Source organism: Giraffa tippelskirchi, chromosome 2 (assembly GCF_054371585.1).
Source record: "Giraffa tippelskirchi isolate mGirTip1 chromosome 2, T2T-mGirTip1v1.2.pri, whole genome shotgun sequence".
Classification (NCBI taxonomy): Eukaryota; Metazoa; Chordata; class Mammalia; order Artiodactyla; family Giraffidae; genus Giraffa; species Giraffa tippelskirchi.
In genome coordinates this window covers 226,088,047-226,104,758 of record NC_137276.1, presented here as the reverse complement: position 1 = coordinate 226,104,758, position 16,712 = coordinate 226,088,047, and the positions used below count along the sequence as shown (strand labels likewise).

At 39.1% G+C, this 16,712-nt stretch overlaps 1 protein-coding gene and 1 non-coding gene across 33 annotated transcripts in view; one reads left to right on the top strand and one right to left on the bottom strand.

Moving 5' to 3' along the window:
* Positions 1–16,712, top strand: part of SYNJ1 (synaptojanin 1) — a 94,729-nt gene that overhangs the window by 59,662 nt on the left and 18,355 nt on the right. For all 32 annotated transcript variants that reach the window (XM_081558505.1, XM_081558462.1, XM_081558484.1 and 29 more), the window contains 9 exons: positions 1,827–1,911; positions 4,924–5,064; positions 6,091–6,283; positions 6,900–7,058; positions 8,221–8,377; positions 8,959–9,076; positions 9,176–9,391; positions 12,086–12,164; positions 14,204–14,366. In XM_081558505.1, the coding sequence (XP_081414631.1) occupies positions 1,827–1,911; positions 4,924–5,064; positions 6,091–6,283; positions 6,900–7,058; positions 8,221–8,377; positions 8,959–9,076; positions 9,176–9,391; positions 12,086–12,164; positions 14,204–14,366 (1,311 nt within the window). The remainder of the gene's footprint in view (positions 1–1,826; positions 1,912–4,923; positions 5,065–6,090; positions 6,284–6,899; positions 7,059–8,220; positions 8,378–8,958; positions 9,077–9,175; positions 9,392–12,085; positions 12,165–14,203; positions 14,367–16,712) is intronic.
* Positions 15,577–15,649, bottom strand: TRNAG-CCC (transfer RNA glycine (anticodon CCC)). Its single transcript has one exon. It is a non-coding gene; the product is annotated as a tRNA-Gly (tRNA).

The following is a 16,712-nucleotide window of genomic DNA, read 5'->3' as shown; positions in this document are numbered from 1 at the left end:
GAGAAATCTTTTTCTTTGTTATTTGATTCTCAGGAAATGTAATTGTGTGTAGGTTTGTGTATTTATTTTTTTAAGATGTGATTCTTTTTTCTCCTGTTTTTATTCTTTAAACTGATGCATAGCAAATTTATTTTGTGGTTGAGAATTTTTCAAACCTAATGTATTTCATTTTTCAAACATAGTCCTTTATTTGCTAAGATAAGAAATAGGGTAGGTCATGAGCAGGTTTACAAAACTCATTTTGACATTTCTTGTCCTTTTATACAGAACAGTACTGATTGATCCTTGTAAAAACTCATCACTGAGTTTAGGTACTCTACCACCAAGCCCTTAATAGCCAGAACTAAGCATTAAGCTGAGGATGCTTGTATTAAGATTTTTAACTAGAATTATGGATTTGAGGACTCTTTGCTTAAGTCGACTTGAATTCCTTTTTAAAATGGTACACATTTACCAAGTGTTATTTATGAAGGGGATATGTATAGGAAATATTGTGAGATATAGATTTTTCTTTTTTAGTTGCCTTTAATCAGTCACATCTTAAACCCTGGGAATTTCCCTGAGCTTTTACTAAAATGCTGCTTTTCATTTACATTGAACCTAACTTGAAATCGTGGCTGTAATATTAATAGTAATAACAATAATAAAATAATAGCTAACACTACTGTTATAAGTACTTGACATCTATTCGTTTAATCATTATAACAGACCTAATACATAGTCACTATTAGTATTTCAGTTTCCCAGATGAGGAAACTGAGACACAGGAAGAGAAGGGACCTGCCCAACGTCAGGCAGCTAGTAGTGACAGAGCCAGGATTTGAACTCAGGCAGTTTGGTTGTGGAGTTGTGCCACACTGCATTTTATGTGTGAACTTGGGCAAGTTGCTTAGATTTTCCAGAGCCTCAGTTTCCTTTCTGTAAATAACAGGCAAATGTAATCTGTCTCATAAGGTTTCTGTAGTAAAAGAGAAGATTCATATGTAAACCTTGCACATAATAGCAGTCAATAAAAACTTTGTAAATGTTTTTATTCCTCATTGTTTGTTCATAGTATTTATAAGCTCTTTCTCTAGCTATCTGTCCCATTTCTGAATGCTTGGGCCACCGAGAATACCCTGGGCTTGCTTATCTAAAGCAGCTCTGTTCTCTTTTGGTCAGCTATGGGAGAGCTAATGGCTAGAAGAGTGGGGTTGGTCTGAAGCCCTGACTTCCCGTTTTCCTAGATTGCTTCCACCTAGGAATTTCCAAATTAAAGTGTAAAATTCCCTCTCAACTGTTTTCTCTAATTTGAGTTGGTTACTCAACCACCTTATTGTTTGTGCTCTTTCTGAAAAATTTCTTGGTGGCTAAAGAAGGGAGGGATGTATGTATACTTAGGATTGATTCGCGCTGTTGTACGGCAGAAACCAATACAACGTTGTAAAGCAGTTATCCTCCAATTAAAAATAAATAATAAAAAATTTTTTAAATTAATTACCTATCCATTTGGATTCACCTTTTACCCTTTGAGAAGCAGCGTGTTTCTCTGCTGTCCGTGGTTCAAACTTTAGCAAGAGTTCTTTCAAAAATGATTTCTGAAAGGACTTAAGAATCTTCAAGAATAATAGTCTTCAAGAAAAGCAAACTTAGGTCACCTAAATAGAAATTGGAAGTAATTTTGTCCCCCTCATGGTTTTTTGTCTTTAATTTGCTTTTGGTTAAACTTGAAACACAAAAATGGACTTGTATAAGATCTGATGTTCATCTTAATTCTTTTGGGGTAGGGAAGTTGCCATTTAACTAAGGCCATCTTTTAAAAGCCTTTCTTGGATGCTTAATTTTAGATAAAAGAAGTAAACCAATGGATATATTTGCAATTGGTTTTGAGGAAATGGTAGAGTTGAATGCTGGAAACATTGTGAATGCAAGGTAAGCCAGCCAGGTAACACATAGGGAAACTTTCTAGTTGATGAACATGGGGGTCAGGTAACTAAGTAACTTATTACAAGGATAGATAAAGATTAAATAGGTAAAGATGCTTTTTAAACTGTAGTTCAAATAGTAGTTCTCAAACTTTTTGGTTTCAGGTCTTTCTACACTCCTAAAAATGTTGAAAATCTTAAAGAACTTCTATTTATGTGGTTTTATCTCTTGATATGTATCACATTAGAAATTAGAGACGAAAATTTTTAAACATTCAGTTCATTTAAAAATAACAATAATAAACTCATTATATGTTAACATAAATAACACTTTTTTTTTTTCTTAAAAGTAACTGTTTTCCGAAACAAAAACTTACTAAGAAGGATGGCATTGATTGATAGCTTGCAAATCTATTTAGAGTCTGGCTTAAGATGGCTGGGTTCTCACATATACCTCTGCATTAGTCTGTTGCAGTGTGTTGTTTTGATTGAAATATATGAAGAAAATCACATAAATATGTAGTTGGAAACCAAAATATTTTAATAGCCTTTTTAGATTATTTCTTCCCCGATAATACTCAGCAAATAGTCAATTTTAACGGTTAGTTACATTGTGGAATCTGAAACCATAGTGATGAACTTTTTGTGCTCAGTTATACTAAAACATCAGTCTATCTTTTACCCTTGCTTGATTTTGAAATGTCATTCATTAGTCATTTGGAACATATAGATTACTGAATTATGTAGATCTTTCAGATTTTGATACATGTCATTATACAATATCAAAACATCATATTGGTTAATTTCATCACCAGTCTCCTCAGCAAATTCTTCAAGTATTGGGAGGCTGTCAAGATCACAGTAGTAAATACAGATTTATCAAAATTCTCCCTTTTCCTTCAAAATGTAAATTTTATTATTAGAAATATACACCATAGGTCCTGTCTCTTGAAAACACAGGCATGGTTGAAAACGTGTTTGCCAGATAATCTAAATCTGAATAACAATAGTGTGTCTGTCACTAGTTCTTCCAAGTAAAAAATTGTATTCTATGAATAAGGTGGCTTTTCAGCTCTGACCTCAGACTTGAGTGGTTTTCTCTGAAACAACCATCGTGTCTGTGTTCAGTGTGCAGCAGAAGTGGTTGGTTTGTATTTTTCCATTCATTACACAGAATACTAAAAAGATGGGATTCTAGGATTGAGCTTTGACAAAATTAGTAATGTTTACTGCTTCATCAGGATGTTCTTAGGTGAAATGGCTATTTTTGCTTGCTGTTGGAGGTTCTTGGGGTTTCCCTGTTGACTCAGACAGTAAAGAATCTGCCTGAAATGCAGGAGACCCAGGTTTGATCCCTGGTTTGGGAACATCCCTTGGAGAAGGGAATGGCAACCCATTCCAGTATTCTTGCCTGAGAGTTCCCATGGACAGAGGAGCCTGGAGGGCTGCAGTCCACAAAGTCACAAAGAGTGGGATGAGTCTCGGACACAAACTTATTACTCTGAAAATTTATAAAGAGAAAGACAATCATTTTTCCTACCTTCTTTGTATAAGCATGTTTCATAGTAACTGGATAGTTGATAAAAGCTTTTTACAGAAGAATTCCAACTCATTACAAATGCCCATGGAATGCTGAAATTATGAAATCAACATGTTGTAACCTCTGTTGATGGAGAAGAAAATAGCAACCCACTCCAGTATTCATGCCTGGAGAATCCCATGGACAGAGGAGCCTGGCAGATTATGGTCCATGGGGTCGCAAAGAGTTGGACACCACTGAAGCGACTTAGCACCCAATCCCTGATGAAATAATGGATCTAGGCAATGATCATCAGTTGATGTTAAAACCTTATAGAAAGATCAGTGGAGGAACTTTTATTATAAAGAGTTAGTTGTCACAGTCTGAACAGCCTGTGAGATGTAATATCTCAGAGATTACATGCTTCCTGCTGTGATGCAAGGCTGACTACCACCATGAGGTTATTTTTGCCAAAACAAATCAATAAAATTGAATCAAGCTTCTATAGTTACCAGTTTAAAACAAAGCTGACTGAAGTACAAGGTATCATGAAGACACATCAGGCAAATCCAGACTATTAAACATCTTGCAGACAAATAACCCAGCTTCTTAAAACATAAAAGAGCATTAAAAAAGAGGATGGGACAAACCAAGAGACAGACTGAGAAAGATTTGAAGAGGCGACAAGCACATGCGGTGTGCAGACCTTATTTGGACCTTGTTTTAAAGAAACCAACTATAAGAAACTTTTTTTTAGATAACAGGGAAATATAAATATGAGCTCAGCATTATATGATACTGAGGAAGTGTTAATATTTAAGTGTGATAATGGCCTTTTGGTTACAGAAAAATAAAAATCCTGTTGCATTAGTGATGCTTAGTAAAGCATTTCTGGGTGAAATGGTTAATATTTTTTCTCAGATTTGTCGTAAAATAGTCCAAGATTAGAAAAAGGGGTGGGGAGTTATGGGAGAAGAAAGACTGGCAAAATGTGGATAATTGTTGAAGCTGGGTAATGGGTATATGGTGGTTTATTTTATGATTATCTTTTTTATATATGTTTAAAATTTCCCATAATAAGTTTTTAAAGAGCTATTATAATCCATAGAAATAAGAAAAAGGGGGAAAATGTATCTGAAAGTATGTTCTTCTCTGTTATCCTAATGAATAAATAAGGAAAAAATAAAGTGTACAAGCTTGAGATTACTCACATGGTGAGCACTTATTTAATAAGAAAGCTCAAATTTTCTTTGTAAGGGAGTCATAGGATAGACTTTTGACGTGTGATTTTCTTTTGGCTCAGTTTTCGGTTTTCCTTTTTTAAAGGAGACAAAAACACCCAGCCCGCATAAAGATTTCACTGTTGGTGTGGATTTCGTGATGTCACTAATTTTATTAAATTTGGGCATATAAAGGTATAATTGATAACTCTCTTACAGAAATAGGCTGTATTACTGTCACCGTCTTTTTGAAGATTCCCTTGTTAATATTTTCTGGTAGCACAACAAATCAGAAGCTCTGGGCTGTGGAACTTCAGAAGACCATCTCTCGAGACAACAAGTATGTGCTGCTGGCCTCTGAGCAGTTGGTGGGCGTCTGTCTGTTTGTTTTTATCAGACCACAGCACGCTCCGTTCATCAGGTGAGTAGACAGATGGCTCTCCTAAGGCTGCCTCCTAACACCAGATAACCAAAAGCTCTGGCGTATTTGTGGCTTCAGAGAAACACTGACTCATGGTTCTTGTTTTTGAGCGTTCTTTTTTTTTTTTAATTAAAGTGTAGTTGATTTATATGGACTTCCCAGGTGGCTCAGTGGTAAAGAATCCACCTGCCAATGCAGGAGACACAGGAGACAGGGGTTCAATCCCTGGGTCTGGAAGATCCTCTGGAGAAAGAAATGGTAACCCACTCCAGTATTCTTGCTTGGGAAATTCCATGGACAGAGGAGCCTGGTGGGCTATAGTCCATGGGGTCGCAAAGAGTCAGACATGACTGCGCATGAACATGCACGATGGGTGATAGTTGATTTAAACTGTGTTAGTTTCAAATGTACAACAAAGTGATTCAGTTATACATTTGTGTGTGTGTGTGTGTGTATATATTCTTTTTCAGATTCTTTTCCCTTATAGGTTATTACAAAAAATTAAGTATAGTTCTCTGTGCTATATAGTAGGTCTTTGTTGGTTATCCATTTTATATGTCCTCTCACTCGCGCCTTCCCTTGGGTAACCGTAAGTTTGTTTTCTATGTCTGTGGGTCTGTTTCTGTTTTGTAAATAAGTTCATCTGTATCACTAAGTAGTATTCCATTGTATTTATGCACCACATCTTGTTTATTCATTCATCTGTCAGTGGACATCTAGGTTGTTTCTATGTCTTGATATTGTGAATGGTGCTGCAGTGAACATTGGGTTGCATGTGTTTTTTCAAATTATAGTTTTCTCCGGATATATCCCCAGGAGTGGAATCCCTGGATCATATGGTAACTCTTGTTTAAATATGTTCTTGAATAAAGAATTGCTAGTAGTTCTCTCCACTATTTCACAGGCTTCCCTACAAAGTGCCCATGATGTATAGTGTTGTAATTATGTAATAGACGTTCCTCATTTCTTACGCATGCAGAACTATGGAAATTTCTGATCTTTGATTTCGAATTCTTTCTTTTAAAGGGATGTTGCAGTTGATACTGTGAAAACTGGAATGGGAGGCGCAACTGGAAATAAGGGAGCAGTTGCAATACGAATGCTGTTCCACACCACAAGCCTCTGCTTTGTCTGCAGCCACTTTGCTGCGGGACAATCCCAAGTCAAAGAACGAAATGAAGATTTTGTAGAAATAGCACGGAAGTTGAGTTTTCCAATGGTAAACTCTTGCTGCTTGTTTTTGAAAAGGAAGCTTTGGAATGTATTTCAGTTCAGTTCAGTCACTCAGTCATGTCCGACTCTTTGTGACCCCATGAATTGCAGCACGCCAGACCTCTCTGTCCATCACCAACTCCCGGAGTTCTACCCAAACCCATGTCCATTGAGTTGGTGATGCCATCCAACTATCTCATCCTCTGTCATCCCCTTCTCCTCCTGCCCCCAATCCTACCCAGCATTAGGGTCTTTTCCAATGAGTCAACTCTTCGCATGAGGTGGCCAAAGTGTTGGAGTTTCAGCTTCAACATCAGTCCCTCCAATGAACACCCAGGATTGATCTCTTTTAGGATGGATTGATTGGATCTCCTTGCAGTCCAAGGGACTCTCAAGAGTCTTTTCCAACACCACAGTTCAAAAGCATCGTATTTCAGTTCACCCCATATTCTATGTCAGTTTTTGAAAAGTTAGAATAACTCCTAGAAATGTCAGCAAATAGATAACTCCTTGTGTTATTACTGTGGGGTTAAATAAATTGAACCTGGCAGGGGTAAGGCAAAGAAAAAGTTGTAAAACATTTTTTGCATTGATTGTTTGGAATTCTGTCTCTCTGCTTCCAGGGAAGGCTGCTATTCTCCCATGACTATGTGTTTTGGTGTGGCGATTTCAACTACCGAATCGATCTCCCTAATGAAGAAGTGAAAGAGCTTATCAGACAGCAAAACTGGGATTCTCTTATCGCAGGAGATCAGCTTATCAATCAGAAAAATGCTGGGCAGGTATGTACATACCTAAGATACTTGCATTGGGAAGAAGGGGATCTTTGATTATGAAAACATGCTTTCCCTAAAGTTTTTTTTTTTTTTTTTTTTAACAACCTCTTGGAGTCTATATTTAATAAGTGTGTGCTAAGTCACTTCAGTCATGTCCTTCTCTTTGTGACACTACGGACTGTAGCCCACTAGGCTCCTCTGTCCATGAGATTCTCCAGGCAAGAATGCTTGAGTGGGTTGTCATGCCCTCCTCCTGGGGATTTTCCAGACCCAGAGATCAAACCTGGGTCTGTTATGTCTCCTGCACTGGCTGATGGGTTCTTTACACTAGCACCACCCAGGAAGCCTTTACTAAGTATATATATCTATAGTTTAACAGATATAAAATTGCCTTCTCTTTTTAAAAAAAGGGAAAGGAAAGGAAAACTTATAATAATTTCCAGGAGGAAAAGTATATCATATCTCTATAAAATTCACTTTCGAGTAGAAGAATATACTTTTTTTTCTTTCAGTAGTAGCAAATTTAAGATCTTACTCATCAAGGCTACTGCTGTTTGGCTCTTAAGATCTTATGGTAATCCACTTTCATTTTTTGTTATTTATTTATGGCCATGCTGTGTGACATGTGGGATCTTAGTTCCCTGACCAGGGATCGAACTTGCACCTTGCCCTGCATTGGCAGCACAGGCTCTTAACCACTGGATGGCCAGAGAAGTCCCTGGAAGAATTTATTTTAAAAAAATTTTTAGGAAGAGGTGATTGAGGCCGCTTGATATGGTACCTTTCTGGTGATCAGACTTAAATTCTGATGGGTACCATGTAACCTTCTTAGGCCCCAGTTCCTCTTGATAATAAGACATCACACAATGTGATTTCCAAAATCCCATACAGTTCTAAATATTTGATACTGTGCAAAAGTCTGGTGGAATTTCATCGTTCAAGTTTTTATACTTTGTTTACTCAGACGTCAAGTGAGAGAGATGATAAAGCCCACGTCCTAGGTTATTTTGTCTTAAGCTCTGTTCCATTCAGTTAGAAGTGTTCTTCAGAGGCACATAGATTTCATGAGTCTCCAGCACATAATAGACATTTAGTGCATGACTGCCTGAATGAAAACAGAATGTTTTTGCCCTTTTGAAATAATTTCCTTTATGTATGTTTATTTTAGATTTTTAGAGGATTTTTAGAAGGAAAAGTGACCTTTGCTCCAACATATAAATATGACTTGTTTTCTGATGACTACGACACTAGTGAAAAGTGCCGCACCCCTGCATGGACAGACCGTGTCCTCTGGAGAAGACGGAAGTGGCCTTTTGATAGATCAGGTGGACTTCATTTAAATAAGTCAATGCAAATTTTACAAGGAAGAGGGGAATGATATAAATATCAAATAAAGCAGGAGAACTACATTTTTTTCTCAGCGCAGGTTATCTAGAATAAAATAAATACAATTTAAATATAAAACTTAAAAAAATTCTCAGACCGGCTTATAATAAATACTTTGATTTTTCAGTCTATTTTCTTTCAGTGAAATAGTGTCATATAAATAAAAGCAAGGAAAAACATTCTTATGCAATTATCAACTGAATACTAAGTAAGATTTCTAACTGGAATAACTCAAGTGGTTTTGCAAATATTTTGAACTGCTACTTGTCTGTTCAATTATTTGTAAAACTCTGGTCATGAAGTCTCAGAAGTAAAGGCTTATCTTAGTTTTAACTAAGTAAAGCATAATATGATGACCTCACCAAAAATCCCTGACTTAACGGAGTCTAGACTTCATGCCCATTAGCAAGTGTGTCCGGTGTCCCAGCCTCAGGCAGTGAAGCTAGTGGAGTGAAGGAGCCCCATGTGGTCTGTCATGCTCAGGTGGCTTCTCCTGTGTTCTCTTTTATTCTGACTGCAGCTGAAGATTTAGATCTCCTAAATGCTAGTTTTCAAGATGAAAGCAAAATCCTCTACACATGGACTCCTGGCACTTTGCTGCACTACGGAAGGGCCGAGCTGAAGACTTCTGACCATAGGTTTAAGCAGTCTCTGTATTTCTAATTGTGCTTGAAATTTATTTGAAATACATCATTTCTGTAATGTTCCTAACATATCTCCCTTCCTTTATGCCAAAGGCCTGTCGTTGCCCTGATCGATATTGATATATTTGAAGTTGAAGCTGAAGAGAGGCAAAACATTTATAAAGAAGTAATCGCAGTTCAGGGTCCACCAGATGGTACCGTGTTGGTCTCAATCAAAAGCTCTTTACCAGAAAATAATTTTTTCGATGATGCTTTGATTGATGAGCTTTTACAGCAGTTTACAAATTTCGGTGAAGTTATACTCATAAGGTGAGTAATGTAAAAAAAAAAAAAGCAACTTATGATTCACAAATAATATCTTCTGTATTAAAAGTTACCTTACTTAGTATTTGACTAGTATGTGAGTATTTGTGGAAATTCCCTGGTAGCTCAGTCAGTAAAGAATCTGCTTGCAGTGCCAGAGACCTGGCTTCAATCCCTGGGTTGAGAAGATCCCCTGGACAAGGAAATGGCAACCCTCTCCAGTATTCTTGCCTGGAAAATCCCATGGACAGAGGAGCCTGGTGGGCTAAGTCCATGGGGTTGCAAAAGTCAGACACAACTTAGCAAATAAACCACCATGAATATTTGTATCTTCAAACTAAAAGAAAATCATGCTATAGAAATATAATTCAAAGAACCCATGGGTATTGAAACTGGACTCTCTACTTAAAAAATTTTAAGTTGAGTAGTGAAACTTTACGTGAACAACTGATGACAAAAATACATGCACATTTAGATATGTTCTCTTAAGATTCCTATGCACTATAACATGAAAGCCCTGTGGAAAAGTGAATGTGTGATATTAATATTTCAGTTTTTTGAGGAGTGATAGGAGTAAAGCAGAATGACTTTTCTTCCCTCCATTTAAGACATTTGATGTTCTCAGTAATTTTAAGTGATTTGATTTCCATCTGATGGAGGAGCAGTGCTGCCAGGCAAACAGTTAGGAGTTATCCTTCCCTGTCTTGGTTTCCGGCATTGACTTAACCATCTGCCTTTTGCAGAACCAGATGCATCTTGCGTTGTTGGAAAAAATGTTCTCTTCCCAGTGTACAGCAATTTTGACAAACTGAATAACATGTGTGTTTGAATTTCATAGGGAAGAGGTACTATTAAATTCCTTTCTGTGCTGTTTCATGTGTTTATTGAGGGATGTTTTATAGCTGTTTAGTGGGCAAATCTCGATACTGGGTGCTCTGGCAGACGGAGGAGGAATTGAAGACTCAGTTCCTATTCGGAATCTAAGAAAGATAAGCGTGTGTGCAATGGCTTCCTTAGGTGTTTACCAGAACGGCCCACGGAATGAAGATGGCTTGCTTTCCTGCAGGGTGAGAAGCTTGCCTGAGAAGCCTCCTGTGCTTTCTGAGAGTAAATGGGCAAATGGATGTAAGTCTATATTTAGACTTACATCAAAGCGTTTGACAAAGATCTACCCCAAAGGTTTAAAATGAAAAAAAAAAATGTCTAGAGATCTTAAGACTCCAGCAAGTACATGGTGAAATTTCCCAATGACAGTAAGCGTTGCCAAGTACAGAAATGTGAAACCACTGGGAACATCATGTGGACTGTGTGAGTGGGTAGCACAGAAGCAGATAAATGTCCTTCTGAGCAAGTGTAAACTCTTGCTCTGGGTGAGAGAGAACCCAGAGTGTACATAAGGAATGAATGACTGATGCAGGGAAAGGACCTTCCTGCCTTTTTTCTAGTCTCTAAAGAGCTTGGTGTTATTAGGTAGTTAAGAATAGGAAAAAGGAGTCCAAAATGGTGGTGACTTAAAGACAAGGGAAAAGCCCTTGTAAATAGAACAAAGGAAGGTCCGAGGACTGGAGTGAGGACCTCAGGTAGAACAAACAGCACTCCTGGCTAGCCCAGTTTACATAGGGCAGGCCCAGGGGGAGAAAAAGCATTTAAAAAGAGAAGCCAAAGGGCTGGGGGTCTCCCTCTCTCCCACGCGTGCACACTCGTCCTCTCTCTCTGTCCCTCTGTCTCCCGCGCTCGCTTGCTCTCTCTTTTCTCTTCCCGTCTTTTGGGTCTGCATGCCCGCATGCCTCGAGGATGTATCTTCCTTTATTTTCTAAATAAAACTGAGGGAGCTGTAACACTGTCCAAGAGCTGTGATGCGCCAAGGGCTTTAATGTCCGTTGCCTCAAAATTTTGTTGTGCCGAGACACAACCAAGGAAAATTACCCACTCCCCTGACAGTGTTAAATTGCAACCAAAAGCTTTCCCCAAAATGCTTGTTATCATTGGAAAAAGTATTGGTAACAGAACAAGTACTGGTAACAAAACAAGGATAATGTTATCCTGACATTATAAAACCATGTGGTACCTCCTCACCTAGAATATTCTAATTGTTCCACCTTAAGACCACCAAAGTAGAGCAGACAGGGGAGACACTGAAAGTAAAGGAGGACAGGACTGCTGTCCCCTGTCACCTGTAGGCTAAACTGATCATCACCTTTGGCTCTAGAATAAGCCAACTTAGGGAATGACTGAAGTCATCGTATGTAAATTATATGTAAATAAGAGATTTCCTGGAAATGTAGATGGGGCAGACTACTTATATGAATTGGGGGAAAGTCTAGAATGCTTCTATCCTATTGAGTAAAAATAGGAAGAAAGTACAACACACATTTTAAGTTCCACAGGCCCATTCCTTCGGACAGAGAGTTTTAGTAACACTGTATTGGGTTGACCAAAAAGGTTGTGTGGATTTTTCCATACCCTCCGAGGGGGAAAAACTCCGAATGAACTTTTTGGCCAACCCAGTGTCTAAAGGAATTTGAATGCTTTTTGGGAAAGAGTGCCCTCTCCAGGTCACCGCTGGCCCTGCCGCTCTCACACTTGTATTTTTGCTTCCAGGCCTCTTGCTCATCAGTAATCATTGGACAAGTCGTTGGGCTGGTTATATCTGAGGTATTCATTACGTCTTTTTATTGTTTGTTTTTCTCTTCCTTAAAGATTTGTGGAAGATAAAATGTGGGTCACATTTTTGGAGGGAAGCTCTGCCTTGAGTGTTCTGAACCTGAATGGGAAAGAGGTAAAGTAGCATTTGTTGAATCTAAACCATTCAGTGATTTAGTGTCTGAGGACTGTATTTTTAAGATACATGCAGCAAATTATCTAAGCATGTTTCAAATATCTAGTTGTATGATGCCTCGGATTACCCAACATCCAACATCCTAATTATTTTTTAACTTTGACAGTCTGAAAAACTAGAAGTAGTATGTCACTTCTGTGTTAAGATTTCAGTGGCTAGTTTTTCAGTTAACTGGTCATTCCATACTTCTCTGGCGAGCTGTTTATGACCTTAGCCTGTGTTCCCCCCCGGGGTATTCATCCTCTGAAGCTCCCTTGATGTTAATTCCTTTTCATAATGTGCTGTACATGTTCTTCCCAGTTCGTCTTGTGATTTTGTTGTGTTTTCACCATATAGAAATAACTGATTTTTAAATTTAATTCTGCCTTTAATATCGTAAGCCTTTCCTCCTCCCATGGTGTCATTAATATTTAAGAGCAGCTCTCAATTTGGCCTTCCTTGTCAGCTTTCACTCCTTTTTTGAATATTTCATTTGTCTTTCTCCTGGTCCTTTTCCTTGTTTAGTTTTTTTTCTCCCTTCTTTTTCAGCTCTGTCCCTCACCCTCAAGTCTGTGTTACACTTTTAGAAAGTACCCACCCTTAGCTCCCTTAAAAGATTTTCAAAATTCTGAAAAAATAATGTTTTTGGAGAACATTTTGAAAATCAGACATTTCTAAACCTCTCCTTTGTCTTTGTTATTACAGTTGTTTCAGCCCAGATCTTCTAGATACAAGTAGATCGATAGGAACTCTTCTGTTTCAGGGGAGAATCTGGAAAAAGTACACAGCGTAAGCAGGGCAAACCTAAAGGATAACCTTCTTGAGCATTTTTTTTCCATCATCTAAATTTCTTCCTTTTCATTTGGTTCTGATCTCTGCCAAGTGAATATTCTTGATGAAGTGCATGTTAAATGGCCATTATAGTGATTGAGGCTTAAGAAGACTTGTTAGTATTCTTTGGTGAATGCGTAACAAAGGTTGTTGACTTAAAAAAATAAATGGTCCGTGAAGCCTGTTGCCTACTTCTGACTTCAAACCTCAGCACGGACGATAAATTCCTATTAAACATGGCTGTGCTGTTCAGGCTGGCAGCTGTCAACCTTTCCAGACTGTACCATCAAAGAATTCTGATGTCAGTAGCATTTAAGGAAAGTATTTTTTAATGTGACAGGACAGTGTTGTCTACAAGCTTCTCAACTTTTTAGGAACAGCAGAGTGCCAGTTTCACAGATACCAGCCTATCTGTTTTCTTTTGTTGAAGATTTAAAATGATCTTAAATTCTCTTAAGTATTCTTGTGACATTTGAAATGCTGAAAAGCCTAAATGAACAGGAAAGTATTTTAAGAATTTTCTACTGTCCTTTCTTTGATTGTCTTATGTGGGAACAATTAATCTGTGGGTCAAAATCAAAGGAAGCATAAATTTATGTAGCAGAGTTGTCAGTGAATTTATATCTGGCCCGGGAAAGATATTTACTGCAGCGAAGAAAACTTAAATTTGTGTGCATCCTGGAAAAGAAGGCCTGAGATTAGCAGCAATAGATTGTTTTGTTTTGGCCACACTGTGTGGCTTGTCAGATCTAAGTTCCAAGGTCAAGGATTAAACCTGGGCCATGGCAGTGAAGACATCACCGACTCAAGGATAATGAGTTTGAGCAAACTCCGAGAGATGGTGAAGGACAGAGGAGCCTGGCGTGCTGCAGTCCGTGGGGTTGCAAAGAGATGCACATGACTTAGCAATTGAACAACAGCAATGACAGTGAAAGCCTGGAGTCCTAACCACTAGGCCACCAGGAAACTCCCCAACATAGGTTTTTAAAGGGAGGATTGGGGACATTTGAAACTAGGTGACAATACAGTATATGTGAAATGATTGTGTTGAATGAATCTAGCTGAGTTAAGCCTATGCTATTGTTATAACTTAAATAGACACTTTATTCCAAGATACTTAATTTTCATGTCAATGAATTTTTAATTTTGTATCTCTTTTACTCAACCAGTTATTGGGTAGGACTATAACAATTACTTTAAAAAGTCCAGACTGGATCAAAACTTTGGAAGAAGAAATGAGCTTAGAGAAAATCAACGTCCCCTTGCCATCATCAACCAGCTCCACCCTCCTAGGTGAAGACGCGGAGGTCACGGCCGACTTCGATATGGAAGGTCTGCTCATTGAACACATTGACTTCTATCCTTCTAGATAGGTTGCTTTCCCATCAGCAAAGTCTCAGTCTCCAAATTTACCCTTCTCTTTCTTCTTGTAACACTCAGAGAAGTATTAATTAGATTTGGTTTACATCATAGTGTGTGTTTTTTGGTTGTTACTCAGACTTCAGATGTATGTGCCCTTCTGCCATACAAAGGTCAAAACCTTTACAATAGATAGTTTATGTCCTTGTGTGATAAAAGCGCAAAGTGGTATTTTTGGTATGTGGTTTGGTTTCACTGATTGTAGTTAAGGTAGAAGAGTAGGAGCTCTGTGCAGAAACAAGTTCAAAATATTTAACAACCAAAGAGGATATATTTCAAAGTCATTTGAAAAAATTCTTAAAGTGGCTGGGAACACATTTGAAACTGAACCCACTCATGTAGATGTAATCATCTCAAGTTTAAGAATTTGGCCAGGTTACCTTAATATAATAATTTCCTTAAATGTGATTAAGAAATGTATTTGCTTTTTAATGCTGTATCTGCTATATTATTTTAACATATTTTCCACTAAAATGCATACCTTAGTTTATAAAGGGTAATATATCATATTGTGATATCCTGTACCTCTAGGTAGCACACTTAAGAGTTGAACACCTTAGAAGATCAGCTTGTTTTCACATTTCTGTGTTCATTTGTTTGCTTAGTCCACATGTTTATGCCGTACCTTTTATGTGCCAGGTACATGCTAAGTGCTGGAAATTTCAACAGATGGCATCCTTGCCATCCCTAAAGTTACACTCAGTGGGTGTTACATACAAGTAAGTAGACAGTGACATCAACGCACTCATGAACGGCTCTGCAGTAGTTCTTGGGACAGTCGCCTAACTTAAGAGTTGGACAGTTGGGAGAATGTACCCGGAGAAATTGAAATGGAGAATCTGAAGACTGAGTGAGAATCAGATTAAAGAGGATAGAGCGACGTGAACCAGGAAGAAGGAATGTGCAGAGACCTAAGGGGGACAAAAGGATCTAAGTAGATGATGCAGGTGTGCTTGTGCAAGAGGAAGGAAACAAAGAGCAGGAAGAGGAGTGGGTATGGATGGAAAGTGAATTTGTTTTCTGTTTTGTTTGAAGTATTTATTTATTTGGCTGCACTGGGTCTTAGTTACAGCATGCAGGATCTTTAGCATGCAGACTCTTAGTTGTGACCTGTGGGAACTGGTTCCCTGACCAGGGATCGAACCTGGGCCCCCTGCATTGGGAGCACAGAGTCTTAGCCACTGGACCAGCAGGGAATCCTGAATTTGGTTTTGAATGTGTTGAAGTTGAGGCATCTGTGGGGTGCATCGGGTCCAGAAGTAGGCTGTGGGCATGTGGGCCTGGCACTCAGCAGAGAGCTCCAGGCCCACGAGGCAGCTTTGATGATAGGTAAGGCCCTGCGTTTGGATTTGCTTGGCCAGAAACCTGATAGAGAGATGGGAGAGGACCATCCTGGGATGGAACTGAAACGTAGACTTTGAAGGACAAGCAGAAGAAGGCTGCCCATAAAAGGAAAAACAGAAGAAATGACTAGAAATGTCAGAGAGCCAGGAGAATATAGCGCTTAAAGACCAAGTGAGGAAAAGATGACAAGGAAGAGTGATCTGTAGTGTCCTCTGTCGCAGGGTGAGAAGAAGTGAGCACCACAGCTTGCCCTTTGGGCTTGGAACCAGGGGAGGAAGCTGTTGGCGACAGTCAGGAGTGTGATTTCAGTGGAGTGAAGAAGCCAGATGGTGGTAAATCGGGGTGTAGATGGAAGACGAGGAAGTGCAGAAAGTGTCTATAGACAACTCTCGACAGAAGTTTGTCTGAGGCGGGAGAAAGAGAGATGAAGGCAGTTGCTCCCTGAAGTGTTGTTTTGAAGTGGACACGCTTTGAGGAACTTAATCCTGATAGAAAGGGCTGACGCTGCTGGGGAGGGGCAGGGCGAACGGGGGCGGGCAGAACCCACCCTTCCCATCCATAGGTATCTGAGTGTCGGCCTCATGGTTAGGTTACAGCTGGGGGGCAGGTTGTTGAAGAGAGGGATTCCCACCTTAGGACTTCCCTTTTCTCTGTGAAGTTTAAGGAGGGGGCAGCACAGGGTTTCAGGAGAGTTGAGAAGGTTCAAGATAAAGCTCCTGAGAAGCAGTCAGATGGGAAGCCGGCCAGGAAACTGTGGGTTGGCCAGGAGGCCATGGGAGCCCAGATGAGGCTGAATCCACAGAGTTAACACGGCTGCAGTCCTCAGGACCACGCCGTTGTCTCTGTCTGCAGCACCCAGCAGCCCGTCTGCGGTTATGGAGAGATTAGACTGCAGAATTGATGCAGAGGCGACCG